The following is a 21,914-nucleotide window of genomic DNA, read 5'->3' on the forward strand; positions in this document are numbered from 1 at the left end:
CCTTGAGTCAAGAGATGAAATGTTTTTTGTTTGTTTTGGGGGGAAGAAGTAAGGAGGTTGGTGTCACTGTCAAAGAGTATGTTCTGAGGAGTAAGGTACAGTATAAGAAGACTAGAAAGATAGGAAGGGTCTAGGCTATAAAAGGCTTTTTTATGATTCTTCTCTTGCATAAAAGCCATTTTGGATGAATACTACAAAATTATTGTGAACATATATGAAGTATCTGTGATTTCAGCAACATAAGAACTCCACTAATGAAGGTCAGGTAAAACCTCTCTTAGTATATAAATCCCAGGGAGTTGCCTCTGAAGCATAAAGAGTTTAAGTGACCTGTCCATAAATCCCGTAGTTAATATGTATGTGTGTATGGATGTATGTATAGGACATATGCGTATGGTATACATACATACATACCATAGGCATACTTACATAGGCATACTCTTTCTCATTTCAAACCTAAATATTTTCTATTCTATCTCACTACCTCTTCGTTATAACCAGGGATATGCTGGAACCAGCTCATGCTGGCACTAAGAGGTTGATTGTCAAATTTTATTGTAATCCTTTACACTGTGGAAATTTTCAAATGCTACAAATCAGGTGTTGGTTTGTTGTATTTTTTATTGTCTAGAAGTGAGAAAGTGATGGGAGAATATTCATAATGCAAATTACACTTAAGTGTTTTACATGTTTTCAGAGAGCCAGAGTTTAAACATTTACCATCAATTCCCTGATTATAACCATATATTATATAAATTAAGCTTAAAATTAGGCTTTAATTATTACTTTTGCCCCCACCCCACCCCCATTAACCTATGTAGTCCATCCTAGACAAAATTGTGTGCTGGTAAATTTTAGCATCACATTCAGCCTCTTTCATTTGAAAATTCCTGCTACCAAGTTTCAATTCTCAATCCCAACTGTCTTCTACTTCAACAGGTCAATATCCTCTTGGTCACTTTTTCATTTTCCTTTATCAAAACCTGTTCCAGGGGAGACACAAGAAAAGAGAGGAACTCATTCACACTGAAGTATAAATGACTGATAAGTTTCAATGTAATACTTATAGCAGAGATAGTTTCATTTTAACTGGAGGCAAAGCCCTAAACTGAAGGGCTGGATTTTAAGCTACAATTTCAGACATCCTTGAAACTGAATGAGAGATATTTTGTGGGGCTAAAGGGAAGCTCTTACCAGTACTCCTTTGCTCATAAATAACTGCCTACTTTGCCTGTTCATTAGTCCTCTATGTAGCTAAACTTTTTCAAAGTTCCAATATACCATTTAAATATATGGTAAAAAATAAAATTGCTAGGTGTTCCAAATTCTCTAGTCATTGCCTCTTTTCTTAGAGTTTGAAAAAAATCTCAGCTTATTACAATTAAAGAAAGGAAAATACAAAATAATAACATCATCAGTTGTGCTTGACCAACTTCTAAGCATTATTATGCTTATTGGGCATAATGTCACTGTTAAAAACTGTCTTATAGACCTACAGTCTCAGACTATTTCTGTTGATACGTGTATATTTTCCAAGCAAGCCCATTTTCACTTAATCTTTAAAGCACAAAGATAAACACTGAAGCATCTCTGTGTCTGGTACAATGAACTCTGAAGACCTACCCTCAAATGATTCCATTTCACATGGATCTTGCTGCAAATTGGGGCCTTCTGATTAAAATTCATTACTGTTGTTAGCAAATTATCCCAGTGATTTATTACAGGATATCTGGCTATTTCCTTTATATCAAGGCAAATATTCCTTATTCAAGAAAAAAAAGCCAAAAGAAAAATAAACTAACACAGGTACATGGGAGAAAAAAAATACCCTAGATATTTCTTTTCATTTGTTTGTGAACTTGTTTAACCTATGAGACAATTTAGTAGATTTAGCTTGGTTTTTGGACACAGTTAAATCAATCTAAATTACATAGGACCTGACTTGGCATATTTTATGGAGAACAATCCATTTAACTAAACTGTGATATGTTAGAAATGAAATCTCTTTCAATTGTTACAGATTCTTGGTCCCTATCTTCAAATAAGACAGACCTATATAACAACGCTAGTTATAGATTTTATTTGCTTGGTTCAATGTTAGGCTGAGAACATGATGATCAATATCACATAGACATGGCTTTAGTTGATTTTTTGTTCCACAGGAGATATTGCATTTTCATATCTGTATAAAAGTTTGCCATATAGATGATATGAAATCATATGCATTCAAATAAATACTCAAATCCTCAGGGTGTTATAAACACATAGATATAGAAATATAGACATAGAGAGAATCATAGAATAGTGAGAATATATTGATATAGAGGGAATGTCTATACCCTGACTTCCATAAACAGATGAAGTTACAAGTCAAGATTTTCTAACTATCAAGGCCAATATTCTTCTCTCTCATTTTTCTCTATAAAAGTCACATACACATTGTACAAAGATATGTATGTGTTATGTATACACAACCCCGGACAGATATAGAGATATATCTCTATATAGAGATATATCTCTATATCTTTGCATTTGTGTATATAATGTACATATATTACTCTATATAGTGTGTATGTGTGTGAGAGAGAGTGAAAGAGAGACAGACAGAGACAGAGAGACAGAGAGAAGAAATGGAAATATTGACCTTGATACCTAGAAAATGTGGACCTGTGACTTCATCTGTTTAGGAAAATCAAGGTATGGATATTCCTTTCACGAATGCAGATTGGCAAATAATCTATAATTTGTACTCCTAGAGTGCTGTTTGGGACACAGAGATAAGATTACTTGCTCATGGTCACACAGCTAATATATGGCAGAGTTAGAATCTATATTCATGACTTCCTGACTTCCAAGGCTGGCTATATCCCCACTACACAAAGACTGCATGTATCTCAGCAGAAATTGTAATAGATTTCATTTGTATAGAGCATTCGTTTATGCAGTACTTAAAAAAAACTTTATTAGCATAAGGATAAGCATAACTTATATTAGCATATAAGCATAAATTTAATAGCATAAGGAACTCCTAGTGAATAGATTCCATGAACTCTAGCAAGCTCCTTTTTCCAATACAGGTCTCCATTTATTCTACTAATAGTCTTTGAGACTTGCCTGGACCCCAGAGAGATTGAGTGACTTGGCCAGAGTCACAATGGCAATACATTATTGCAGATGTTTATTTGAAACTCATTTTATCCTCATGATGACTTTTGGAGGCAAATCCTACAAGTTTTATAAATCCAATTATACAGGTGAGAAACGTGAAGATAAAAGAGGTTAAGTGACTTCGTCATAGCCAGACAAGCAAATGATATGGGATTTGGATCCACCTCTTTCCTGATATAAAATCTACAACTAGTTCTATGACATGCCAATGCCTTTCACTACAACAGCAAATACAATGATATAAATTACTGTTATATGTAGTATCAATTTCTTTCAAAAGGGTAATAGATGTAAGACAAGCAACAATTTTATATATGTCATTTAGGTAGATAATTATATCCAGGGTAAGAGAAAATGTGTTTCTTTGATGTTGCTTTCATATGAATACATTAAACAACTAATACTAAAATAGAGGCCTTTAATTAATGCTGAACCATACTTATTGAAATGAATTAGAAAAATGCATTTGTGATTCAGAAACCTTCATCTCATATGAATTACTAACAGTGGAGCCTTGTGGGACAATTTTTAGCTCAATTTTGCTGTTTCAATAACCACAAAAGAGCTATAGTAATTCTGGCTGCCACCCTCATGGCATGAAACCAAGGTAGAACAGTCAAGGGGTCCTTCATATTTCCTCAAGAGACCCCCATCTAAGTGTGGAAAGCCAAGCAGAGAAGAGACTCCCTGTGGGCCTTAGAGAGCACTGAAATATTTCTAATGCTTTACTCTCCTGATGTGGTTAGTTTTACAGGATCTGAGCTAGGAGCTTCTCTCTCTCTCTCTCTCTCTCTCTCTCTCTCTCTCTCTCTCTCTCTCTCTCTCTCTCTCTCTCTCTCTCTCTCTCTCTTCATCTCCTTCCTCCCTCCCTTCTTTCCTCCTTTCCTTCCTTCCTCTCTTCTATTCCTCTTCCTTCTCCTCACTCTCTTACTCTTTTTTTCCCTCCTTATCCTCTTCCTCCTCCTGCAGAATGGAAGAGTGTAAAAAATGCTAGAGTTGGAATGAGCAGGCTCAGATATGAACCCCTGTTCTTCCTGACTCTATCTATGTGACCTTGGACAAGTCACTTCATATTCTTGGGACTCATTTTCCTCATATGTAAAATGAGGAGAGTTGAACTCAAGAACATCTAACATTTCTTTCAACTCTAAGCCTGTGATTCTAAGATATTTATATCTAGATATCTGTAAGTTTATCCAAGAATACCACTGAGTCAAGTATTACATATGTTGCTTTTAGGAATGATATTACCAAAAAAAAAAAATGGGTGTCTGCCCTGCAGTTAAAAATTTGCAGGTAGCAACAACTCTGAAGAGAATGTATTGGTTTTATTATGCAATCAGACTTATCAAAATTTCAGATTAGCCTGGTTTTATGGAAGATAATGTTAATTATACTAAGAAGAAAGCAAATTAAATAACTTAATGACACTAAATTTCAAGGAAGAGAAAATATATGTACTAGTACTTTGATTGAAAAAGTGGCCAGGGAGCTGTCCAACTGTGATTGTTTGAACAAACCACAACCAAAAGTAAATGCTAAAGGAAATAGCCTCCACAAGAGGGGTTCATAACTCTTGGATCAAGGACCCCTCTTTCAGTGAGATCAATCTATGGACCACTCAATACAATATTTAAATGCACAAATTAAATGCATACAATTACAAAAGAAGCCAATTATATTAAAATGTAGTTATCAAATTATTTCTAAAAGAACAATTCATAGCCCTCACCAATTAAGAAATCCTACTTCAGAACAATAAAATGTTAATTATGAAATTAGAATTGTTTTTAGTAACATATGTTCTTCCTAAAGATATTTTTGTTGGAAAAAATTTCATTTTTCTCTTTAAAAACAATTATTCTGATACATTTACATTTAATAATTAAGCACAGATTCTGTCATTCCTGATTTGTACTTCTACCAAAATATGAGAAAGATAATCAAATTCCACTCACATTTGTTAATCAATCAATTGATGCCTACTATGAGCCATCAAAAGTGCCAGGGACTAGAAACACAAAAAAGAGATGTAACCCTTATACTCACAAAAGTCATTCTACTAGGGAAGTACAACACATTCACCAAAATCACTGTTAAGTAAGCAAGGGATGAATGTAATTGGAGACAAAGTGTTTTTTATGTGAGACAGAGGGTACTAAGAACCAGAGGAATCAGAGCAAGCCTCTTGAGAGAGCCAACTCTTTATAAGCCTTGAAGATTATCAGATGGGAGAGTATTCAAGACACATAAGTAAATTCTGTACAAAGAGAGAGTGGGAGAAAGTAAAATAAATACATTGTGTCAATAAATGCAAGTATGCCAGTATGGCTGGAGTGTTATCTGTAATTAGACCAAGAAGATGGACTAGAACCAAATTATGAAGGATTTTAAATGCCACATGGAAGAATTTGAATTTTATCCTCAAGGTAATATGCAACATCTGAAGCTTCTTGGTCATAGGAGGGACGTGGGTAAATAAGTGCTTTAGGAATATCACTCTGGATGGTTTGTGGAGGATGAAACGGGGAGGTCACCTGCTAAATTAATGTAGAACAGTTAGGTGACTTGAAACAGTCAAGACAGGAAGTCTGAAGACCTGAATTAGAGTGGAGAGAAAGACATGCTTTGGAGATAGAATAGACAAGACGACAATTGACTGAGCATAAGGGGGTGAGAATTGAAGAAGATTCCTAACTTGAGAACTTTGGTAACTGGAAGATTGGTGGTGACTGCAACAGCATGAAGGAAGTATATAGTTTGGTATTGACAGAAATAAATGGTCCTTCAGAGACTAGAGAATAAGATGAGAGGATGGTAGACAATACTGATGTGATTTCAAATGTGGAATTGGAGAGAATAAAGCTAAGGGCAGATGTTTTTCAATATTTCAGTGAAGTATGAGGTGTGGTTATTTGTAGAGAGGGTGATGTAGGCGGCTGTATTGTTTGTCCTTTGTTCTTGAAGAGTACCATGACAGATTTCATGATTTGTACTGAACTGGCTATAAGCGAAGAAGGGCTGTGCAAAGTCACCATCCTTACTTTCTCCTCCAGAGCCATCTGGGTCCAGTGGAGAGATATAGATCAGGATGACTGGAAATGGCCCCGGATGTTTTTAAGGCAATTGGGGTTAAGTGACTTGCCCAGGGTCACACAGCTATTAAGTGTCTGAGATGAGATTTGAACTCAGGTCCTCCCAACTTCAGGGCCAGTGTTCTATACACTGCACCACCTAGCTGCCCCAGTATGTGGTATAAGAGAGAAGAAAAAGTCAAAAACAGATGACATGGGGAGTCTGATAAAACCATGTAACTTGTGTGCTGTTCTGCTAAACACTGGTGAAGTTTTAAAGTTTAGATAAAATGAAGCTTAACAAAGAGATATGACATGTGCATGCTTACAGTGACTATAACAGAAAATAATATATAAGAAGTGCCTACTACAGCTACAAAAAATGTACTATGAGAAGCCTTGCAAAGAAAATGTTGTTATTGAAAAGGGACCAGGACTTGTCCTCAAGGAAGAGGCATCATGTTTGAACTGAGCTTTATAAGACAGCTAGGAATTCAGCAAGTGAACAGGGAGAGGCAGGAACTTTTAGCAATGACAAATATCATAAAAAATAGCAGAAAATCCAGAAAATGAATGGGGTGTGCAAAATACAGAGATTGATCCTGTTTGGATGAAGCCTAGAGGAAGTACACAGCAATAGAATAAGAGAAACCTGAGAAAGTGGTGTGGTAAGAGCTTGGAGAAGCCTTGAATAGCAGGCAAAGGAATCTATTCTTTCATTGTTAAGCAGCAAGAAATCATTGAGCAGAGGAAGGGGGAAGGGAAGGAAATAAACATAGATACAGCACTTACTGTATGCAGACTCTGTGCTCACAAAACCCTGAGAAATAAATGTTATTTTTATCTCCATTTTATAGCTGTGGAAACTGAGTCATACAGAGGTTAAGTGATTTGCTCACGGTCACACATTTAGTGTTTAAGACCAGATTTGAATTCACATCTTCTGGACTCTAGGCCCCAACACTCTGTCCACTGAGCCGCCAGCTGATCCTAGAGGAGTAACATAACTCCTCTGTCAGGAACAGATCTTTTTATAAGAACAGTTAACCTGCAAGTGGTATAAAAGATGTTACAAGATGTTGAGGAGGGAATGGAAAGGAGCAGAGAAAAAGGCCAATTAGGAGACTATTTCAGTAGTCCAGAGTGGAGGCCATGGAAATAAAGAGGGATGGATGAGTGAGAGTTAATTTGGATATTAGAATCAACAGGACTTAGCAACTAGCTACATAAGCAGTGAAGAAGCTGTAAAAGTCAAATACAACAGTAAGATTGTGAATAAGGAAATTTGTAGTGGCAATAATGGAAACATTCCCATCTTAAAAGGGCACAGAGTTGAAGCAGTAAATGACAAATAAGATTTACCTCCTCATCTCTGTCTCCTGACTTCCCTGTCTCCCTTTAAGCCATAACAAAAGTCACACCCTTTGCAAGAAGTCTTTCCTAGTCCTCATTCTTTGTTTCTTCCTTCTGACATTACCTCCCAACATATTCAATATATAAACTGTTTGTCTGTAGTTGTTTGCATGCTTACTCACCCATTAGTCTATGAGCTCCTTAAGAACAGAGATTCCCCCCCAACCCCCCACCGCTTTGTATTTCTAGAATGGGCACAATGCTTGGCATATAGAAGGTGCTTGTTAAATGCTAGTCGACTTAATGATCGACTATGGTGAATGAGGGTACAACTTGATTCTCACCTTATCATGCTACCTACTTCCAGCCATGATCCTCATCTCTTTCCCACCACAGACTTGTTGTCTACCCCCTATCTCCTCTGGTAGGTGAACTTTCATATTACCTTTCCCAGGAACAGGTTTCCATTCTACCTCTCAGCCATCTTCACATCATACTACTGCTTGTATCCCACCCCTCCCCATATATTTAATTCCCCTTCATTTGCTACCTTCTCTGATTAGAATGTAAGCTCCTTGAAGGAGCAAACACTATTTTCCTTGCTTTTATTTGCATCTCCAATGCTTAGCACAAGGTCTGGCATGTAGTAAGCACTTAATAGATGCCCAATCTATTAATCTAGTCATATTTATTTTGTGAATATTTGGGTGCTTTATAGACAACTGGAGGTGGTGCAAAGAAAAGTGATAAAATGCAAGTCAGTGAATATAATTTCTTTTGGGCTTATATTATATTAAGTATAGTTAGGAAAAGGCTGAAATTATGTAACAGGTTTTTGTGAATTTCATTATTCCAATACCCATAGGTAAGCAATGGAATAACTTCAATAACATCTCTCCAAAATCTTCAAGAATGAACAAACTAACACAAAAATCTAATTATTCTATTTCTACTTTATTTAAAGAGAAAGATAATTAATAGGAAGAAAAGTATTTCTTGTTATAAGAGGGAATGACATTGAATATATATATATATATACATATACATATACATAGCTCTTTACAACTTTCAACGTATTTTTGTCAAAATAACTCAGGGGAGAAGGTGGTACAGATAGTATATTTCCAATTTTAAATATGAAGAAATAGATGCTCAGTGAGGTTAATGTGCCTTGTACCAAGTCACATGCTAATGAGTGTCTGAGCCAAGATAAGAACTTGTTTTTGTCTTCCAGTTACTATTCTTTTTTGTTAACTATGGCACAATACTTCATTTTTCTTCTTCATTTATTTCATGTCACTTTGGATCAGATAGCAAGCCACAGAAGGTTTAAAGATTAGTTTAAATTGATATAAAAACATTCACCTTCTGGTCTCAACCAACTCTAGTCACTATGAAAGTAGACTTTTGGGAAACCAAATCCTTCCAATGATTTCTGCCAAATTGGACTTTCAGGGGGAATTTTTAGCATCTGAGTTTAACACTAGAGTCAAGCCGCACCTAAAGTTGTCTTCCTACCTTACCCTGCCTTTGGGAAATCCAATATGTCATGAGGACTCTAGCTGTAGTGGCTTCTTAGTGAATCTTTACCATGCTTTTTCTTGGTTTTGGATTTACATTTCTCCTTTCCTGGAAACCATAAGCAAATGGCCAGATATCATGCTTCTGTTCTAAGAGAATAATATTATCAGATAGTCACCATTTCTCCTTTTGCTCTAGTAGAACCTGACTGTTTCTTACTGTGTTGGAAAATCCATGAAGTTCTATCTTAGTCCTTTCTTATCCCTTTTTCTAGCTTTAATATCACTATTAAAGTGCCAGCATCTTCTGGTACCCAGAACCATGTCTTAAAGTAGTAGGGACTTTATATCTGTTCTGTCCCTATTACATGGAAGTTCCTGGAATACACTTCGGGAAATAATTAGGGGTATCAACAAGCACACTCATGAGAGATAATCATGTGTATTCAATGATTATATATTACAATTTTCTTTTTAGTTAATTGTCTACATTTTCAAATCATGTTTTCCCATCCTTTCTTAGATAGAAAATAAGGAAAGCTTTAGTTGACTCTAAAACTTAATTTAAAATCCTCCCCTGGCAATGTTCTGGTATATTTTTCTCATTCTGCCATTACAGTTTTACATTTGTCATCAAACTGCATGTTGTGCCTACCCATTTCCAGAAAATTGGTTGTATGTGCATGGCATTTTATAAAAATATTGAAATGAAGGCTTTTTTGGAGTGTGAAAATGAAGGCCCTTATCACAGTCCTTATGTGTTATTTTATCTGTTTTTCTTCTAACTGACTGAATTTATGATTTACAAAAGTCATACTTTTCCATGTGGTTTAATTTCATGCATGCCTCTGCTCTCTGTTCAGTCTTCTCTCCTTACATAAAAGTCTTTGTATTCTGGTCGGTAGAACTCCCCTGATTGCTGCAGGAGTCATTGGCGGACTCTTCATCCTGGTGATTGTGGGCCTGACATTTGCTGTGTATGTTCGTCGCAAGAGCATCAAAAAGAAGAGAGCATTGAGAAGGTTCCTAGAGACAGAGGTGAGATTTGCCTTTCAGCTTAGAAGAGTATGCGGTTGGTTATGGGCTTTGGGACTATGATCTTTGTCCTTAGACTCCATAGAAAACGTTACTTTGAGTCCTTCTGATTTTGCTTATGTAATTTTCTTTGTTATTGTAATGATTACCAATAAGGTATCTTAGCATCATAAGATCATAGAGCTAGGACATAAATAACCCCCAACTGCTTCATTTTATAAGGGAAAGAACTAGACAAGGGCTAAATGACTTGCCCAAAATCTCACAGGCAGGAAAAAGGATGGGCAGGATGTGAATCTGGATCTTCTTTCCTGAGAGCCAGTATACTTTCTGCTTTATAGTGGTCTTCCAAAACATAACTTAATGACCTGCAGATAGTAGGTGTTTGGTACGTCTCTGGTGAATGGAATTATGACCATATTTTATTTTGAAAGTTAAGACAAAATTTCCTTTCTTAAATCCAGAGTGATGAAGCCAGTTAAAATTCCATTTAATACTCAATGTGCGTTTAGACTTTGCAACTTAAAATTCAGTGTCTTTAGCCAGTTACTAAATGAACCTGGAAGATAATTATGTAAAATCAATAACTGAAAATTCATTGTAAGTAGAAGAAACAATCAAGGTTCATTCCAGTCCTGGGAGAGCAGAGAGTGGAGGCCAGTTATCCTTCTCTAGAAGTTGATGAATAGAGGAAGACAGTGTGTTATTCCAGAAACATGTTGCAGATGATTTCTATCAATAAGATATTAATTCTATACTGTGGCTTTAAGGTATTTCAGGGAAGATAGTACTAGAAACATAGTTGGAAAGTGGTAAGAATATAACTCAAAAGCCAAAGAAGGAAGCCATGCCCCTCTCTTATTTTTAAATGTATGCAAGTCATCACCTACATGAACAGTATTTAATATTTTAATGAAACAAAATTGATAGCTACCTAAATCTAGTACATATGGATGGTGTTCTCATCCACGAATGATAAGCAGAGCACATGAACAACTGTAGTTAGATATTTCCATGCAGATCAACTAAGTTTTTACACTTTTGCTCTTTTCAGTCTTAGTTCTCCTTTATAAATATTCAAACATAAAGGAACTCCCTAATTTTAAAACTAAATCATAGTGAACGTATTGCTCTGTGATTCTTGTTTTTGTCCCCTTTCCTCCTACCTCAATAATGAGGACCTCAGATGCTTCTCCTGCCTCCAGCTTCATGGTGTTTAGTATTCCTATGCTCTTCATCTTGAGAAGTCAATTTTTAGCTATTCTTTCCTACCGGGTACTGCTAAAGAGCTTGATATAGAAAACACCCCGAGACTATGGGTGACCAGACAGTTCAATCAAAATTTTGCTATGCTTCTACTGGGTGCTGAATGCTGGTAGGGGAGATAAAAATCTACCTAAGACATAACTCACACCCTCATGGAGCTTACAGTACAATAGGGAATAAAGCACATAGATGCACAAAAATCTACAAAATAAAATAATATGTAATCCTCTGCACATAGTAGGTCCTTTAATAATTTTACGTAACTTGAAGTGAGTAAGGTACATAAATGGATAAAGAGCAGGTTTAGGATAAATCTGATCAACTTAATTTTGGATATTGAAGAAAGTGAAGGAAATAGTAAAAACACTGTGATAGATTTTTACCTTGTAATCAACCAGGCAGGTGCATCTGGGACCTAGGGGTGAAGACAAGGCTGGAGATAAGGATTTGTGAAAAATCATGATAATATTTCAAAGGAAAGGAAAAGAAAGGATGAGGGGCATAGATGAGGATCCTTATGAGAACCCAAGTACAGAAAGTGAAAAGAATGCAACAGGAATGGAAGAATGAACCCCAGATCACTGGCTTTTGAGTGTTTGGGGAAAGAAATACAGAGACTGATGAGGATGAACAGAGTCAACTCTATGGGAACATGAGGTGTTTGTCAGGGGATAGTTCTAGGTCCTAGATTGAAGCCTAGAGACACATGCTCTTCTACCCACAACCAATATTTGGTGATAGATCTCTGCTTAATGACTGCTATCAGAGCAGTTTGAGCTGTTGTTGGAAGGAAGATAGACCAAAAAGGCCCTAAAAAAGAAATGAAAGGAGGCAAAGGGGAAAATAACTCACTTAACTACCAGTAAATTAAATGACCAGATCTCTTTCCCTTAACCCTATCTGTATGAAAGTACAAAATATTAAACCTGGAAGGGACCTTATAGATCAACTCCCTCATTTTATGGATGAGGAAAATGACTTGACCTAGGATATACAGATAGTGACTAATTTGAGAGGGGAACCCAGATTCCTTAAATCCCCAAACATATCTCTTCATTGTGTCACCTTACCTCCCTGGCACATGATAAATGCTTGTTGATTTGACTTTTATGGTTATACATTTGGGTCAACCTACAGTTTTTCCCATAATTCTTGATCCTCAGTAAATGTGGAAATACAGGGTTATTACAGGCTTTCCCCAGACTGTTTGCATATCTTCTAGACTTGGACACTCAGACCATGAAGAGGGCAAGTAGAATGACCACTACGATGACCGACATATGATGTGGCTTCTTCATCAATCAATCAATCTTTTCCAAGCAAAGTAGACCATAGCCTAACCACTGAGGGCTAGAATTCTATTTGTAATTTAACCCAATTCATCATTTGTTAAGCTTCACTCTATGAAAGAGAATGTATTAGGTACCAGGGATAGAAAAATAAAAAAGGAAAGAGTCTTTGTCCCCAGAGAACTCACATTCAAATCTCTTTCTCTCTCTCCATATATGTGTGTGTGTGTGTGTGTATACACATATATAATTATAGAAAAAGTATATAGCTATATTGAGAGAGGAGGGGGAGAGAGGGAAAGGAGGAGAAAGATTAAGAGAGGGAAAGGGGGAAACAGAAGGATATGGAAAGGAGAGGGGGGAGGAGTGGAAGAGAGAGCAGGAGGAGAGAAGAGGAGGAAGAGGAAGAAGAGGAATGATAGAGACAAGAGGGAGAGGGAAAGAAAAGGGAAGGAGAAAAAGGTAAAAGAATGTGAGGAAGGAGAGGGAGAAGAGAGAGGGGGAGAGGGAGGAAGAGAGTAGGCACATGGTAAGAGAGAGGGAGGCAAGAGAAAGAGATAGAGACTGAGACAGAAGTGGAAGGGTTGGAAGCAGGGAAGAAAAGAGAAACTGAATGTTTTAAGAAAAAAATCATGGAAGAGATTAGAGAGTCTAGCAAGGCATAGTCTGGCTGTAGGCCTATCACACAAACCAGAAGTCCATTCTATTGTTTTCATAGTTCTCATAGTAGAGCTGAAAGAAATGCACAGGACACTGTATATCCCACAAAGAGAACACCTTATTTAGGGAATTTTAAAAATCTGGACAAATGCTAACATGTGGTTGCTATTCTGTTTGTATATCCCATTGCTACCACTTCCAGATTACATCCCCTGAAGCAATAGTCTTGCTGAGAGAGACAGAGACAGAAACAGCAAAACAGAGACAGAGAGACAAAGACACAGAGAGATGGAGACATGGAGGGACAGAGACAGACAGAGACCGAGACAGACAGGGAGACAAAGAGACAGAGATAGCAACATAGACAGAGAGACAAAGAAAGACAAAGACACAGAGAGAGACAGCAAAACAGAGACAGAGAGAGAAAGGGAGCCAAATACACAGAGAGACACAGACAGACAAAGAAACAGAGACACAAAGAGAGACACAGAGAGACAGAGACAGAGACACACAGAGACAGAGACAGAGACACAGAAAGATAGAGACAGAGACCAGGTGGAGGTGTTACTCCTCTTTCAGGTAGAGTGTGTTGTGGTCATGTCTTTATCCCATGTACTCCAATAGAGACCACTTTCTCTCCTGTCCTAGTTCTTTCAGCTCTTGAGTTGAACACTTGCCAGTCTGACCATCCCTTTCTGCTATATTGCACTTCTTTTCCCACCCTCCCTCCCTGTCCCCACCATAATGTCAGCTGAGAGCCAGCCTGAGCACTGAGGCCACTTTCTTGTAGCTATGCAGTAAGTAGTAGCCCAGATCAGCCAGCTTTCACCTCTAAGGGGTACTGAGCACTAAGGATGAAAACAGGTGGAGAAAGAGATGACTAGAGGCACCAAAGACCAACTTCACCTGCTCTATAATTTTGCCTAGGGCCACCCAGTTTACCTTTAACTATGTTCAGACATCTACAAATTCCATGCAGTTATTTTAGTCTTCCTCGGCCATGCACTTGAGCTGCTTAGCTGGCATGCTGGAAGCGAGGGGATACCTTCTTCCTGATCAGCTCTGGGCAGTCAGTGAACTGATTCCCTACAGAGAAGCAGCCTGGTGATGAATGACAGGCCCAACTAGCGGAAGCTTTAAGGCCCCACTTAAGTAAGTAGCTAAGAAAAAAAAAGAGGGTTCTCTCTCTCTCTCTCTCTCTCTCTCTCCATATGCAGGCTTTCAGATTTCAAAAAAGACTAGCTGTTATGAGAAACTTCAGCAGCTAAGGGATAGTATGAGAGAAATATTTTCCTTGTGTACTCTGAAGATCATCCTTCTTAAAGGGTGCATCATATAGCCAAATAAACATGTGTTTGTTGTTTTTAAGAAAATGAGTCTTTTTATGTAAAAAGTTATGTCTATATTCCAGTGAATATTTTCATGATTGGAATTAATTACTGTAACAAAAAATCACGAGGAAGCTAAATACTTTTATTTGCCAGTAAAAAAAAACAAAACGTGGGTGTTTATGTGATGAGAAGGGAAGTTTACTGGCTGGTTTTAAGTCCAGAACCAAACAGCTGAGTAAGAACAAAAAGTGTCTCTCTAAGGCCATGTTCTAGTTTGCAGATTCTAAAAAGGGGAAAGGTATATAGATTATTAATAATTAATATGTGACATATGAGTTTAATCATTATTAGGATAGGGATTGGCCAATAATATAAGGAATTCGCAGGGGGAAGAAACAAACAAACAAACAAACAAAAAATCAGCCTCTATTAATGCAGGGTGGTACAGTGTCTGGAATTTATATTCTTAGCCGCCTGGAATACTAAAGATCCAAATGGCTTGCCCAGTGCCGGAAGCCACACTTAAACTAAAGTCTTCTTGGCTCAAAAACTAGCTCTCTATCTAATGTCCTCTGGATGGCTCTCTTAATTGTTAAATAATAATATAGTTAATAATAATTTGCATGTGGTAACAATTATCTTAATTAAATTCCACTGAGATTAAATCTTGACACTATGTGGCATTGTAAATAGTATGGTGTATGTTCCACCTCTGAGACAACTGGCTCTGTGACCCTGGGCAAGTCACTAAACTTTTCAGTGCTATAGCATTTCTAGGATTATAAATTGCAAAGAAAGAATTGATCTGCATTGGTTCTGGAAATACATACATGTCTATATACATTTGTTTATTTATATGTTTATATATATATTTGAACCTAAGAATTCCTTATTCCAATCAAATCACAGGTCTATTACCTATCAAGTTATATAACAATTATAATAGAATACATAATTATTTAATGATTCATCGTGTAGAACATTTACTCTTTTAATCTGGGAAGAAAAAACAAAAAAACAAAAAACAAGAACATTCTTGTTAGCTACCACTACCGGGTGTTGGCACTATACTTAAAAGTGTATAGAGTTCTCTAGTCTAGAAGGAGCTGTTACCTTCATGGCAGACTCGTTACTAACTTGTAAATGAATTTTCAGAAGATTTTCCTGTAGAAACTCTTTCTCTCCAGACTGCATGTCTTGCTGTTAGATAAATCTTTTTTTTTCATTCATACGAGAAGCTTTTATTAAGCTTTTACTGTGTACTAAAGACTGGAGATTTAAATCCCCCCTCAGAAACCACCCCCCCCCAAAAAAAAAAACAGTCCTCATGATAAGGAACTTCAATTGTTTAGGGAACTACAGTATTTCCATAGTACCAACTCAGAGGAATTGAAATGGTTATGGAGGTAACAGAACATTTGCACAATATTTCAGGCCACTTTGCAGCTGATTACAACATTTTGTTGTTGTTCAGTCTTTTCAGTCATGTCTGAATCTTTAGATATATCTTTAAAAGATCAAATATGGATCATAAAGCTATATAGATGTGATGTCAACTGGACCTTGCATCTTTTTTCTATTTATCTCTTTGTTTTGTTTTGTTTTGTTTTTGTTTTTGCAGGGCAATGAGGGTTAAGTGACTTGCCCAGGGTCACACAGCTAGTTAAGTGTCAAGTGTCTGAGGCTGGATTTGAACTCAGGTCCTCCTGAATCCAAGGCCAGTGCTTTATCCATTGCGCCACCTAGCTGCCCTTTCTATTTATCTTTTTTTTGTTTGTTTGGTTGGTTTTTTTTGTTTTTTTGGTGAGGCAATTGGAGTTAAGTGACTTGCCCAGGGTCACACAGCTAGTAAGTGTCAAGTGTCTGAGGCTGGATTTGAACTCAGGTCCTCCTGAATCTAGGGCCGGTGCTCTATCTACTGCGCCACCTAGCTGCCCCTCCTTTCTATTTATCTTAATGATTTTTTTCCTAGAGCTGTCTGATCTCATTTCTTCATAGAGCTGTTAAATGAAGATAAACAAAGACAAATGAAACAGGACCCAACAGCTAGCTCACCAAGAGACATTAGTGTTGCCCTGCATTTTTGTTATAGTATTTAGGCATTTAGTGTGTGTCCTTGGGTAAATCTCATTATAGCTCTGAGCCCCAGCCTCTTTTTCTGGAAAATGGGAATAAAAAAACTTTACTTTCCTATGCCACCCCAAGCTCATTATGAGAATTAAATTTAATAATATGTGTGAAAGCATTGGGCAAATTGTATAGTAATATAGAAGGGAAGGTATTACTGCATGAAGAACAGATGATCTGATTTATGCTGAATTTTATGATTATAAAGTACTTTATATACATTATTTCTTTATATATATATTATCTTTAAACATTTATTTATATGTTCATACATACATTAACTTTATATGCATTACATATTTAAATTTTTCAGGGGAACCAGTGACCTCATGAATATAGATAATTCTTCCAGAATGACTGATTATAACCTATCTGCACTGGATTATCATAGTTGCATTCCAAGGAATTCATAAGACATATATCTGGAAATAGATGGTCATATAATCCAATTTCCTCATTTTCCACATGAAGATACTGAGATATAGAGTGTTTAAGCCATTTGGTCAAGGTTACACCCATAGAAAGTGGCAGAGATGGTTTTTGTATCCAAGTCATTGGATAATTTTAGGATATTAAAATCTCTAAAGAAATTGGGTTTTAAAATTATGCTCTGTCATTAAAACTCTTAAGAAAATCAGATGTATTATTTAACAAAAGGTTAAAGTGGCTTTCTGAGTTTGTTGCTTCAAGTGTCTTGTATTCAATCTTATATCATTGAGTTATTTGTATTTTCCATGAAATGTTTTCATAAGTGAAATGTACTAATGAAACAGAGAAGGATCAGGGAAGCCAAATCCTTTCATTTGTTTAAATAAAGACACTAGTATGTGTAAGACAGACAGATCTCTCTCTCTCTCTCTCTCTCTCTCTCTCTCTCTCTCTGTATACATTTACATGTACATGAAAAGGTAAATATATGCATATGCATATGTACACCCACCCATTTGAAATCTACATGTGCATCTAGCTTCAGAATTTTGACTGGAATGACTACAGGCTAGCAAATCAGCAATTTTTAAGTTCTATTATTGTTGATGTTCAATTTTTAAAAAATAAAAATTTTTGCATAGTATTTACAATTTACAAAGCACTTTGTATACATTATCTCATCCATCACAATTGAGGTCTCAGTGAGAAGTGCAAAGGAACCTGGCTACATGATGGTATCATTTACTGGAATGATTAGGAGGGAAGATGAACCCCACAGGGGGAAATTACTGTATCAAACTGTTTTAGCAGCAGCTTGAGATTAGGGGTAAAGTTTCTGATTATACATTTTCTCTGCAAGGTGATTCCTAGTGACTTATAGACTTACCTATACACAAGAACCTGCCCACCAAATGAAGTAGACCGTGATGTTCATAAAAACATCATAATAGTACCCATGCTGGAAAGGCACAATGCACTTAGCCTTGTAAACAGACATTTTGAAGTATGATGGTGGTTTCAAAGCAATTTGAGAAGGAGTAACCCTTAATTTTTTCCCTTACACTGAAATAGGACAGGCTATTTGTCTATATTTAAAATATAGTCCCTTCCATTTTAAAGAAACACTGCTCTTTCCCTAGCCTGTCCTTTCATACATGTTCTTCCAGTGGATAAGACAGAAATTGTGAAGTGGGTAATAGTCTACACCACTGCACTTATTAGACTTGGACCTAGTTAAATGATTAAACCCAGAGTGGTTACTAATAGTCCTGTGTGGATTTGAAAAGGGGCAAAGGGTTTCATTCACTGTGGTGTGTTTGGCAATTTGCTGTTTAAACTCTCTCTCTCTCTCAGTGAGTTGTATAAAAGTTCCAATGGCATGTTTATCATATTTGAAGGTGATACAGATCTGAAGAGGAGAGTGAAAGATCCAAAAAGATGAGTGGAATCTAATAAAAGAAAACTTTGGGATGAATGTAAAGCCTTATACTCAAGGATCTGATTCTCTAGAGCCTTTTAGTAAATTTTCAGGGAGAGCTTTTACACCTCAAAAAATCAGGAAAAGCTACAAATCAGGGCATGGTTTACCCTTTTGTCAATTGTCTGGACTTAAGTAATGGGGGGGGAAGCAATAATTCAAATTAATCTTAAAAGTGTTTTGTGCACATTACCCCCCTCATAGATTCTTGTTAAATATTTGCCAATAACCCCTCCTTATATAGAATTCTCAAGTACAAGATGTGAGTGGTGTAGCAAAAGAACAGTTTACCTGAAAAAGATCTGACAGTTGTAGTGAATGGCAACCTTGATAGAAGTCAACAGTTTGTTAGGGCAGCTCAAAAAGCTAATGCAATTTAAAGGGCAGTAAGAGAGGTACAGTGTCCAGTACTAAGGGGGGGTGCTAGTCCCATTGCACACTCCATCCTATTCAGACTACATTAATGGGTGCTGTATTCTGTACTTGAGGCCGTATTTTAGGAAGAATTTTTTTGAGTTGGAAAACATCAGGAAAAAGGAAACCAGGATGATGAAGTCTTTCTACTTAGCGCCATATGAGAATTAGTTGAAGGAGGTCAGGAAGTTTAACCAGAAGGAATGAAAACTGAGTGGGAACATAATAATCATCCTCAAGTGCTTGTAGCTCTGCAGTATTGTAGTTATGATTAATATAGTGCTTTACATTTTGCAAAACACTTTACTATGTAATATCTCATTTGATCCTCACAACCATCCTCTGAAGGAGATGGTTTGTTCATTTTACATATGAGGAAAATGAGGCTTAGAGAATGTAACTGACTTTAGTCACAGAGCTATGAAGTAATTGAGGCAGGTTCCAAAGAGAAATTAGATTTATATTGGTTATTCCCATATGGCAGAACAAAGAGCAATGGATAGAAGTTACAGAGAGGTAAATTTAGATCTGACCCATGGAAAAATTCTTCTAACTCTGAGATTGTGGATCTTATAGAAACTATTAAATTCATATATCATACAATAAATATATATATGTGATATCTCTCTCTGTTTCATACACTATATATATGTATATATATATATATATATATATATATATATGTGATCTCTCTTACTGATACACATACTCGATCATCAAATCCACATTTGCCATCCTAATACCAGTTGGTTCTCCCTACCAATCCCATCTACTCAAATTATTTTTTTAGTATTTCATCCATCATAGCTTACAGCCATATTGATAATTACTCTCATGTAAATATTTTCCTATTTATGATTTTCATCATGATTTTTCTTATGATCAGAATGTCCTTTTTTTTCTTTGCCTACCCTTAGCTATCTCTCCCTTGAAGACTGATCAGTGGTATAGTGGCTCATGTTTAACAACTAAGTCTCCAGGTGAAAAAAAATACATCCATGACACATTTAAATTTTATTTTTATGGACATTTTTGTAATCAGTTTTCTAAGTCTAGACATTCAACAAAACCATAGATCAACCCTCAAATTGGAATTTGCTGATCTGCGAAGTGTAAAGTCCCATGCTGAACATTTAGCAATTGGCTCATTCAAGCTGGTTTCAACATACTCATGAGATTGAGCCTCAAAATAATCTGCCCCAAGAAATTTTCTATGACTAAAATCTCATTCCACACTTCATGATTAGCTCATTCTCTTGTATTTATCAACTTTGCTGTATGATTTAAAATACTAAAATTTATTTTTAGATCTTGAAGATACCTTTAAGAGTTTTACCATATTAGTTATTACTCCTCTATCTTCTTAGTCATATTTATCTTAATTCTGTAGTTCGATGATAAATTGGTTAAAGGTAATTTTTTTTTAAATCATAGGTGCCTGTAATAGACCAGATTTGATGACTATAGTCTGGTAGACTCAGTTCTGAGGTCTGAATGAAATGAGGTGTTCATAGTCCACCTAATAGTTAACAAAAGGTTTTCTTAGCCAAAGCAGGATATTCATAGAAAAAAAAATTATATTCCTTGAAGATACATTTGGTTTAATTGAGTAAAGCTTTCTTAGGTTGTCCTTGGTCCTGGTGTTTGTTGGCCATATGAAGCCTGTGGAATGAACCCTAGTTCCTAGTGTTATGGGGTTTTCTAAAATTATTTTTATATTCAGAAATTACATGTTTGTACCCATGTTTGTACCCAAGAAGCACTATCACTGATCCTAGCCTTACTCCCATGAGCTAATGAAATCTCAAAAACAATTTAATTACTGTTTTTTTACTGGGCAATGAGGGTTAAGTGACTTGCCTGGGGTCACACAGCTAGTAAGTGTCAAGTGTCTGAGGCCAGATTTGAACTCAGGTCCTCCTGAATCCAGGGCCAGTGGTGCTTTATCCACTGTACTACCTAGCTGCTCCAGTTTAATTACTTTTCAAAGAAAACAAAACAGTGCAGTTTTCTTGGGTTGGGGCCCTCAGATATTGCTTCCACTACAGCAAATTAGTCCATAGTTCAATTCAAGATATTCATAAAGTTAATGATTATGCAGAATGATTAATCTTAGATATTCACATGCATTTCCTAATTAATTCATTCCATGATCCCTCAAAGAGTTTATGTTGTTTTACTTAGAGAATAGCACTGGCATGACTATTTGTGTATACCTCTGATGTAGTGCTTAAGGTCATATACATATGTATTTTTTTTAGAAAAAATAGGTGTTCATACATGGTATTATGGTAGAAAGAAACATGAGGTGTGAAAATCTAGAGACATCTCGACTCCAAATGTGCCTGCACTCTATTTGTGTCCAATCTGTGGTAGAGCCTTCCAAGCTCATGTTTATCTGATCAATCATAGTCAGAAACACACGGTACTTTGACCCTAACATAGTGATAGATTTTGATTCTCTCTGAGCCTGAAGGACAACAACCAAGCAAGCAACCAATTATGGTAGAATGAGCTCCGAGCTGGTATTTAAGAGAATAAACTGGCTATTCCTCTTAGTTTAGGGATTTGCCAACCACATGACCTAGAACAAATAATTCTTCCTCGATTAGAAAGGGCTTGTTTTTCTGTTCAATAGGGCTAATAATCCTTGCTCACCTCATGATGTTGCTGTGAGAATCACATGGAAAATTCTTTTGTAAATCTGTCCTCAGACATTAATAGCTATCTGACCATTGGCAAGTCACTTAACCCCGTTTGTCTCAGTTTCC

General features: G+C 36.5%; 1 protein-coding gene across 3 annotated transcripts in view; it reads left to right on the forward strand.

Moving 5' to 3' along the window:
* ERBB4 (erb-b2 receptor tyrosine kinase 4) overlaps positions 1-21,914 on the forward strand; it is a 1,387,693-nt gene that overhangs the window by 1,092,716 nt on the left and 273,063 nt on the right. For all 3 annotated transcript variants that reach the window (XM_043992847.1, XM_043992848.1, XM_043992846.1), the window contains exon 17: positions 10,021-10,153. In XM_043992847.1, coding sequence (XP_043848782.1) covers positions 10,021-10,153 — 133 coding nt within the window. The remainder of the gene's footprint in view (positions 1-10,020; positions 10,154-21,914) is intronic.

The sequence above is a fragment of the Dromiciops gliroides genome, chromosome 3 (assembly GCF_019393635.1).
Source record: "Dromiciops gliroides isolate mDroGli1 chromosome 3, mDroGli1.pri, whole genome shotgun sequence".
In the NCBI taxonomy this organism is placed as follows: Eukaryota; Metazoa; Chordata; class Mammalia; order Microbiotheria; family Microbiotheriidae; genus Dromiciops; species Dromiciops gliroides.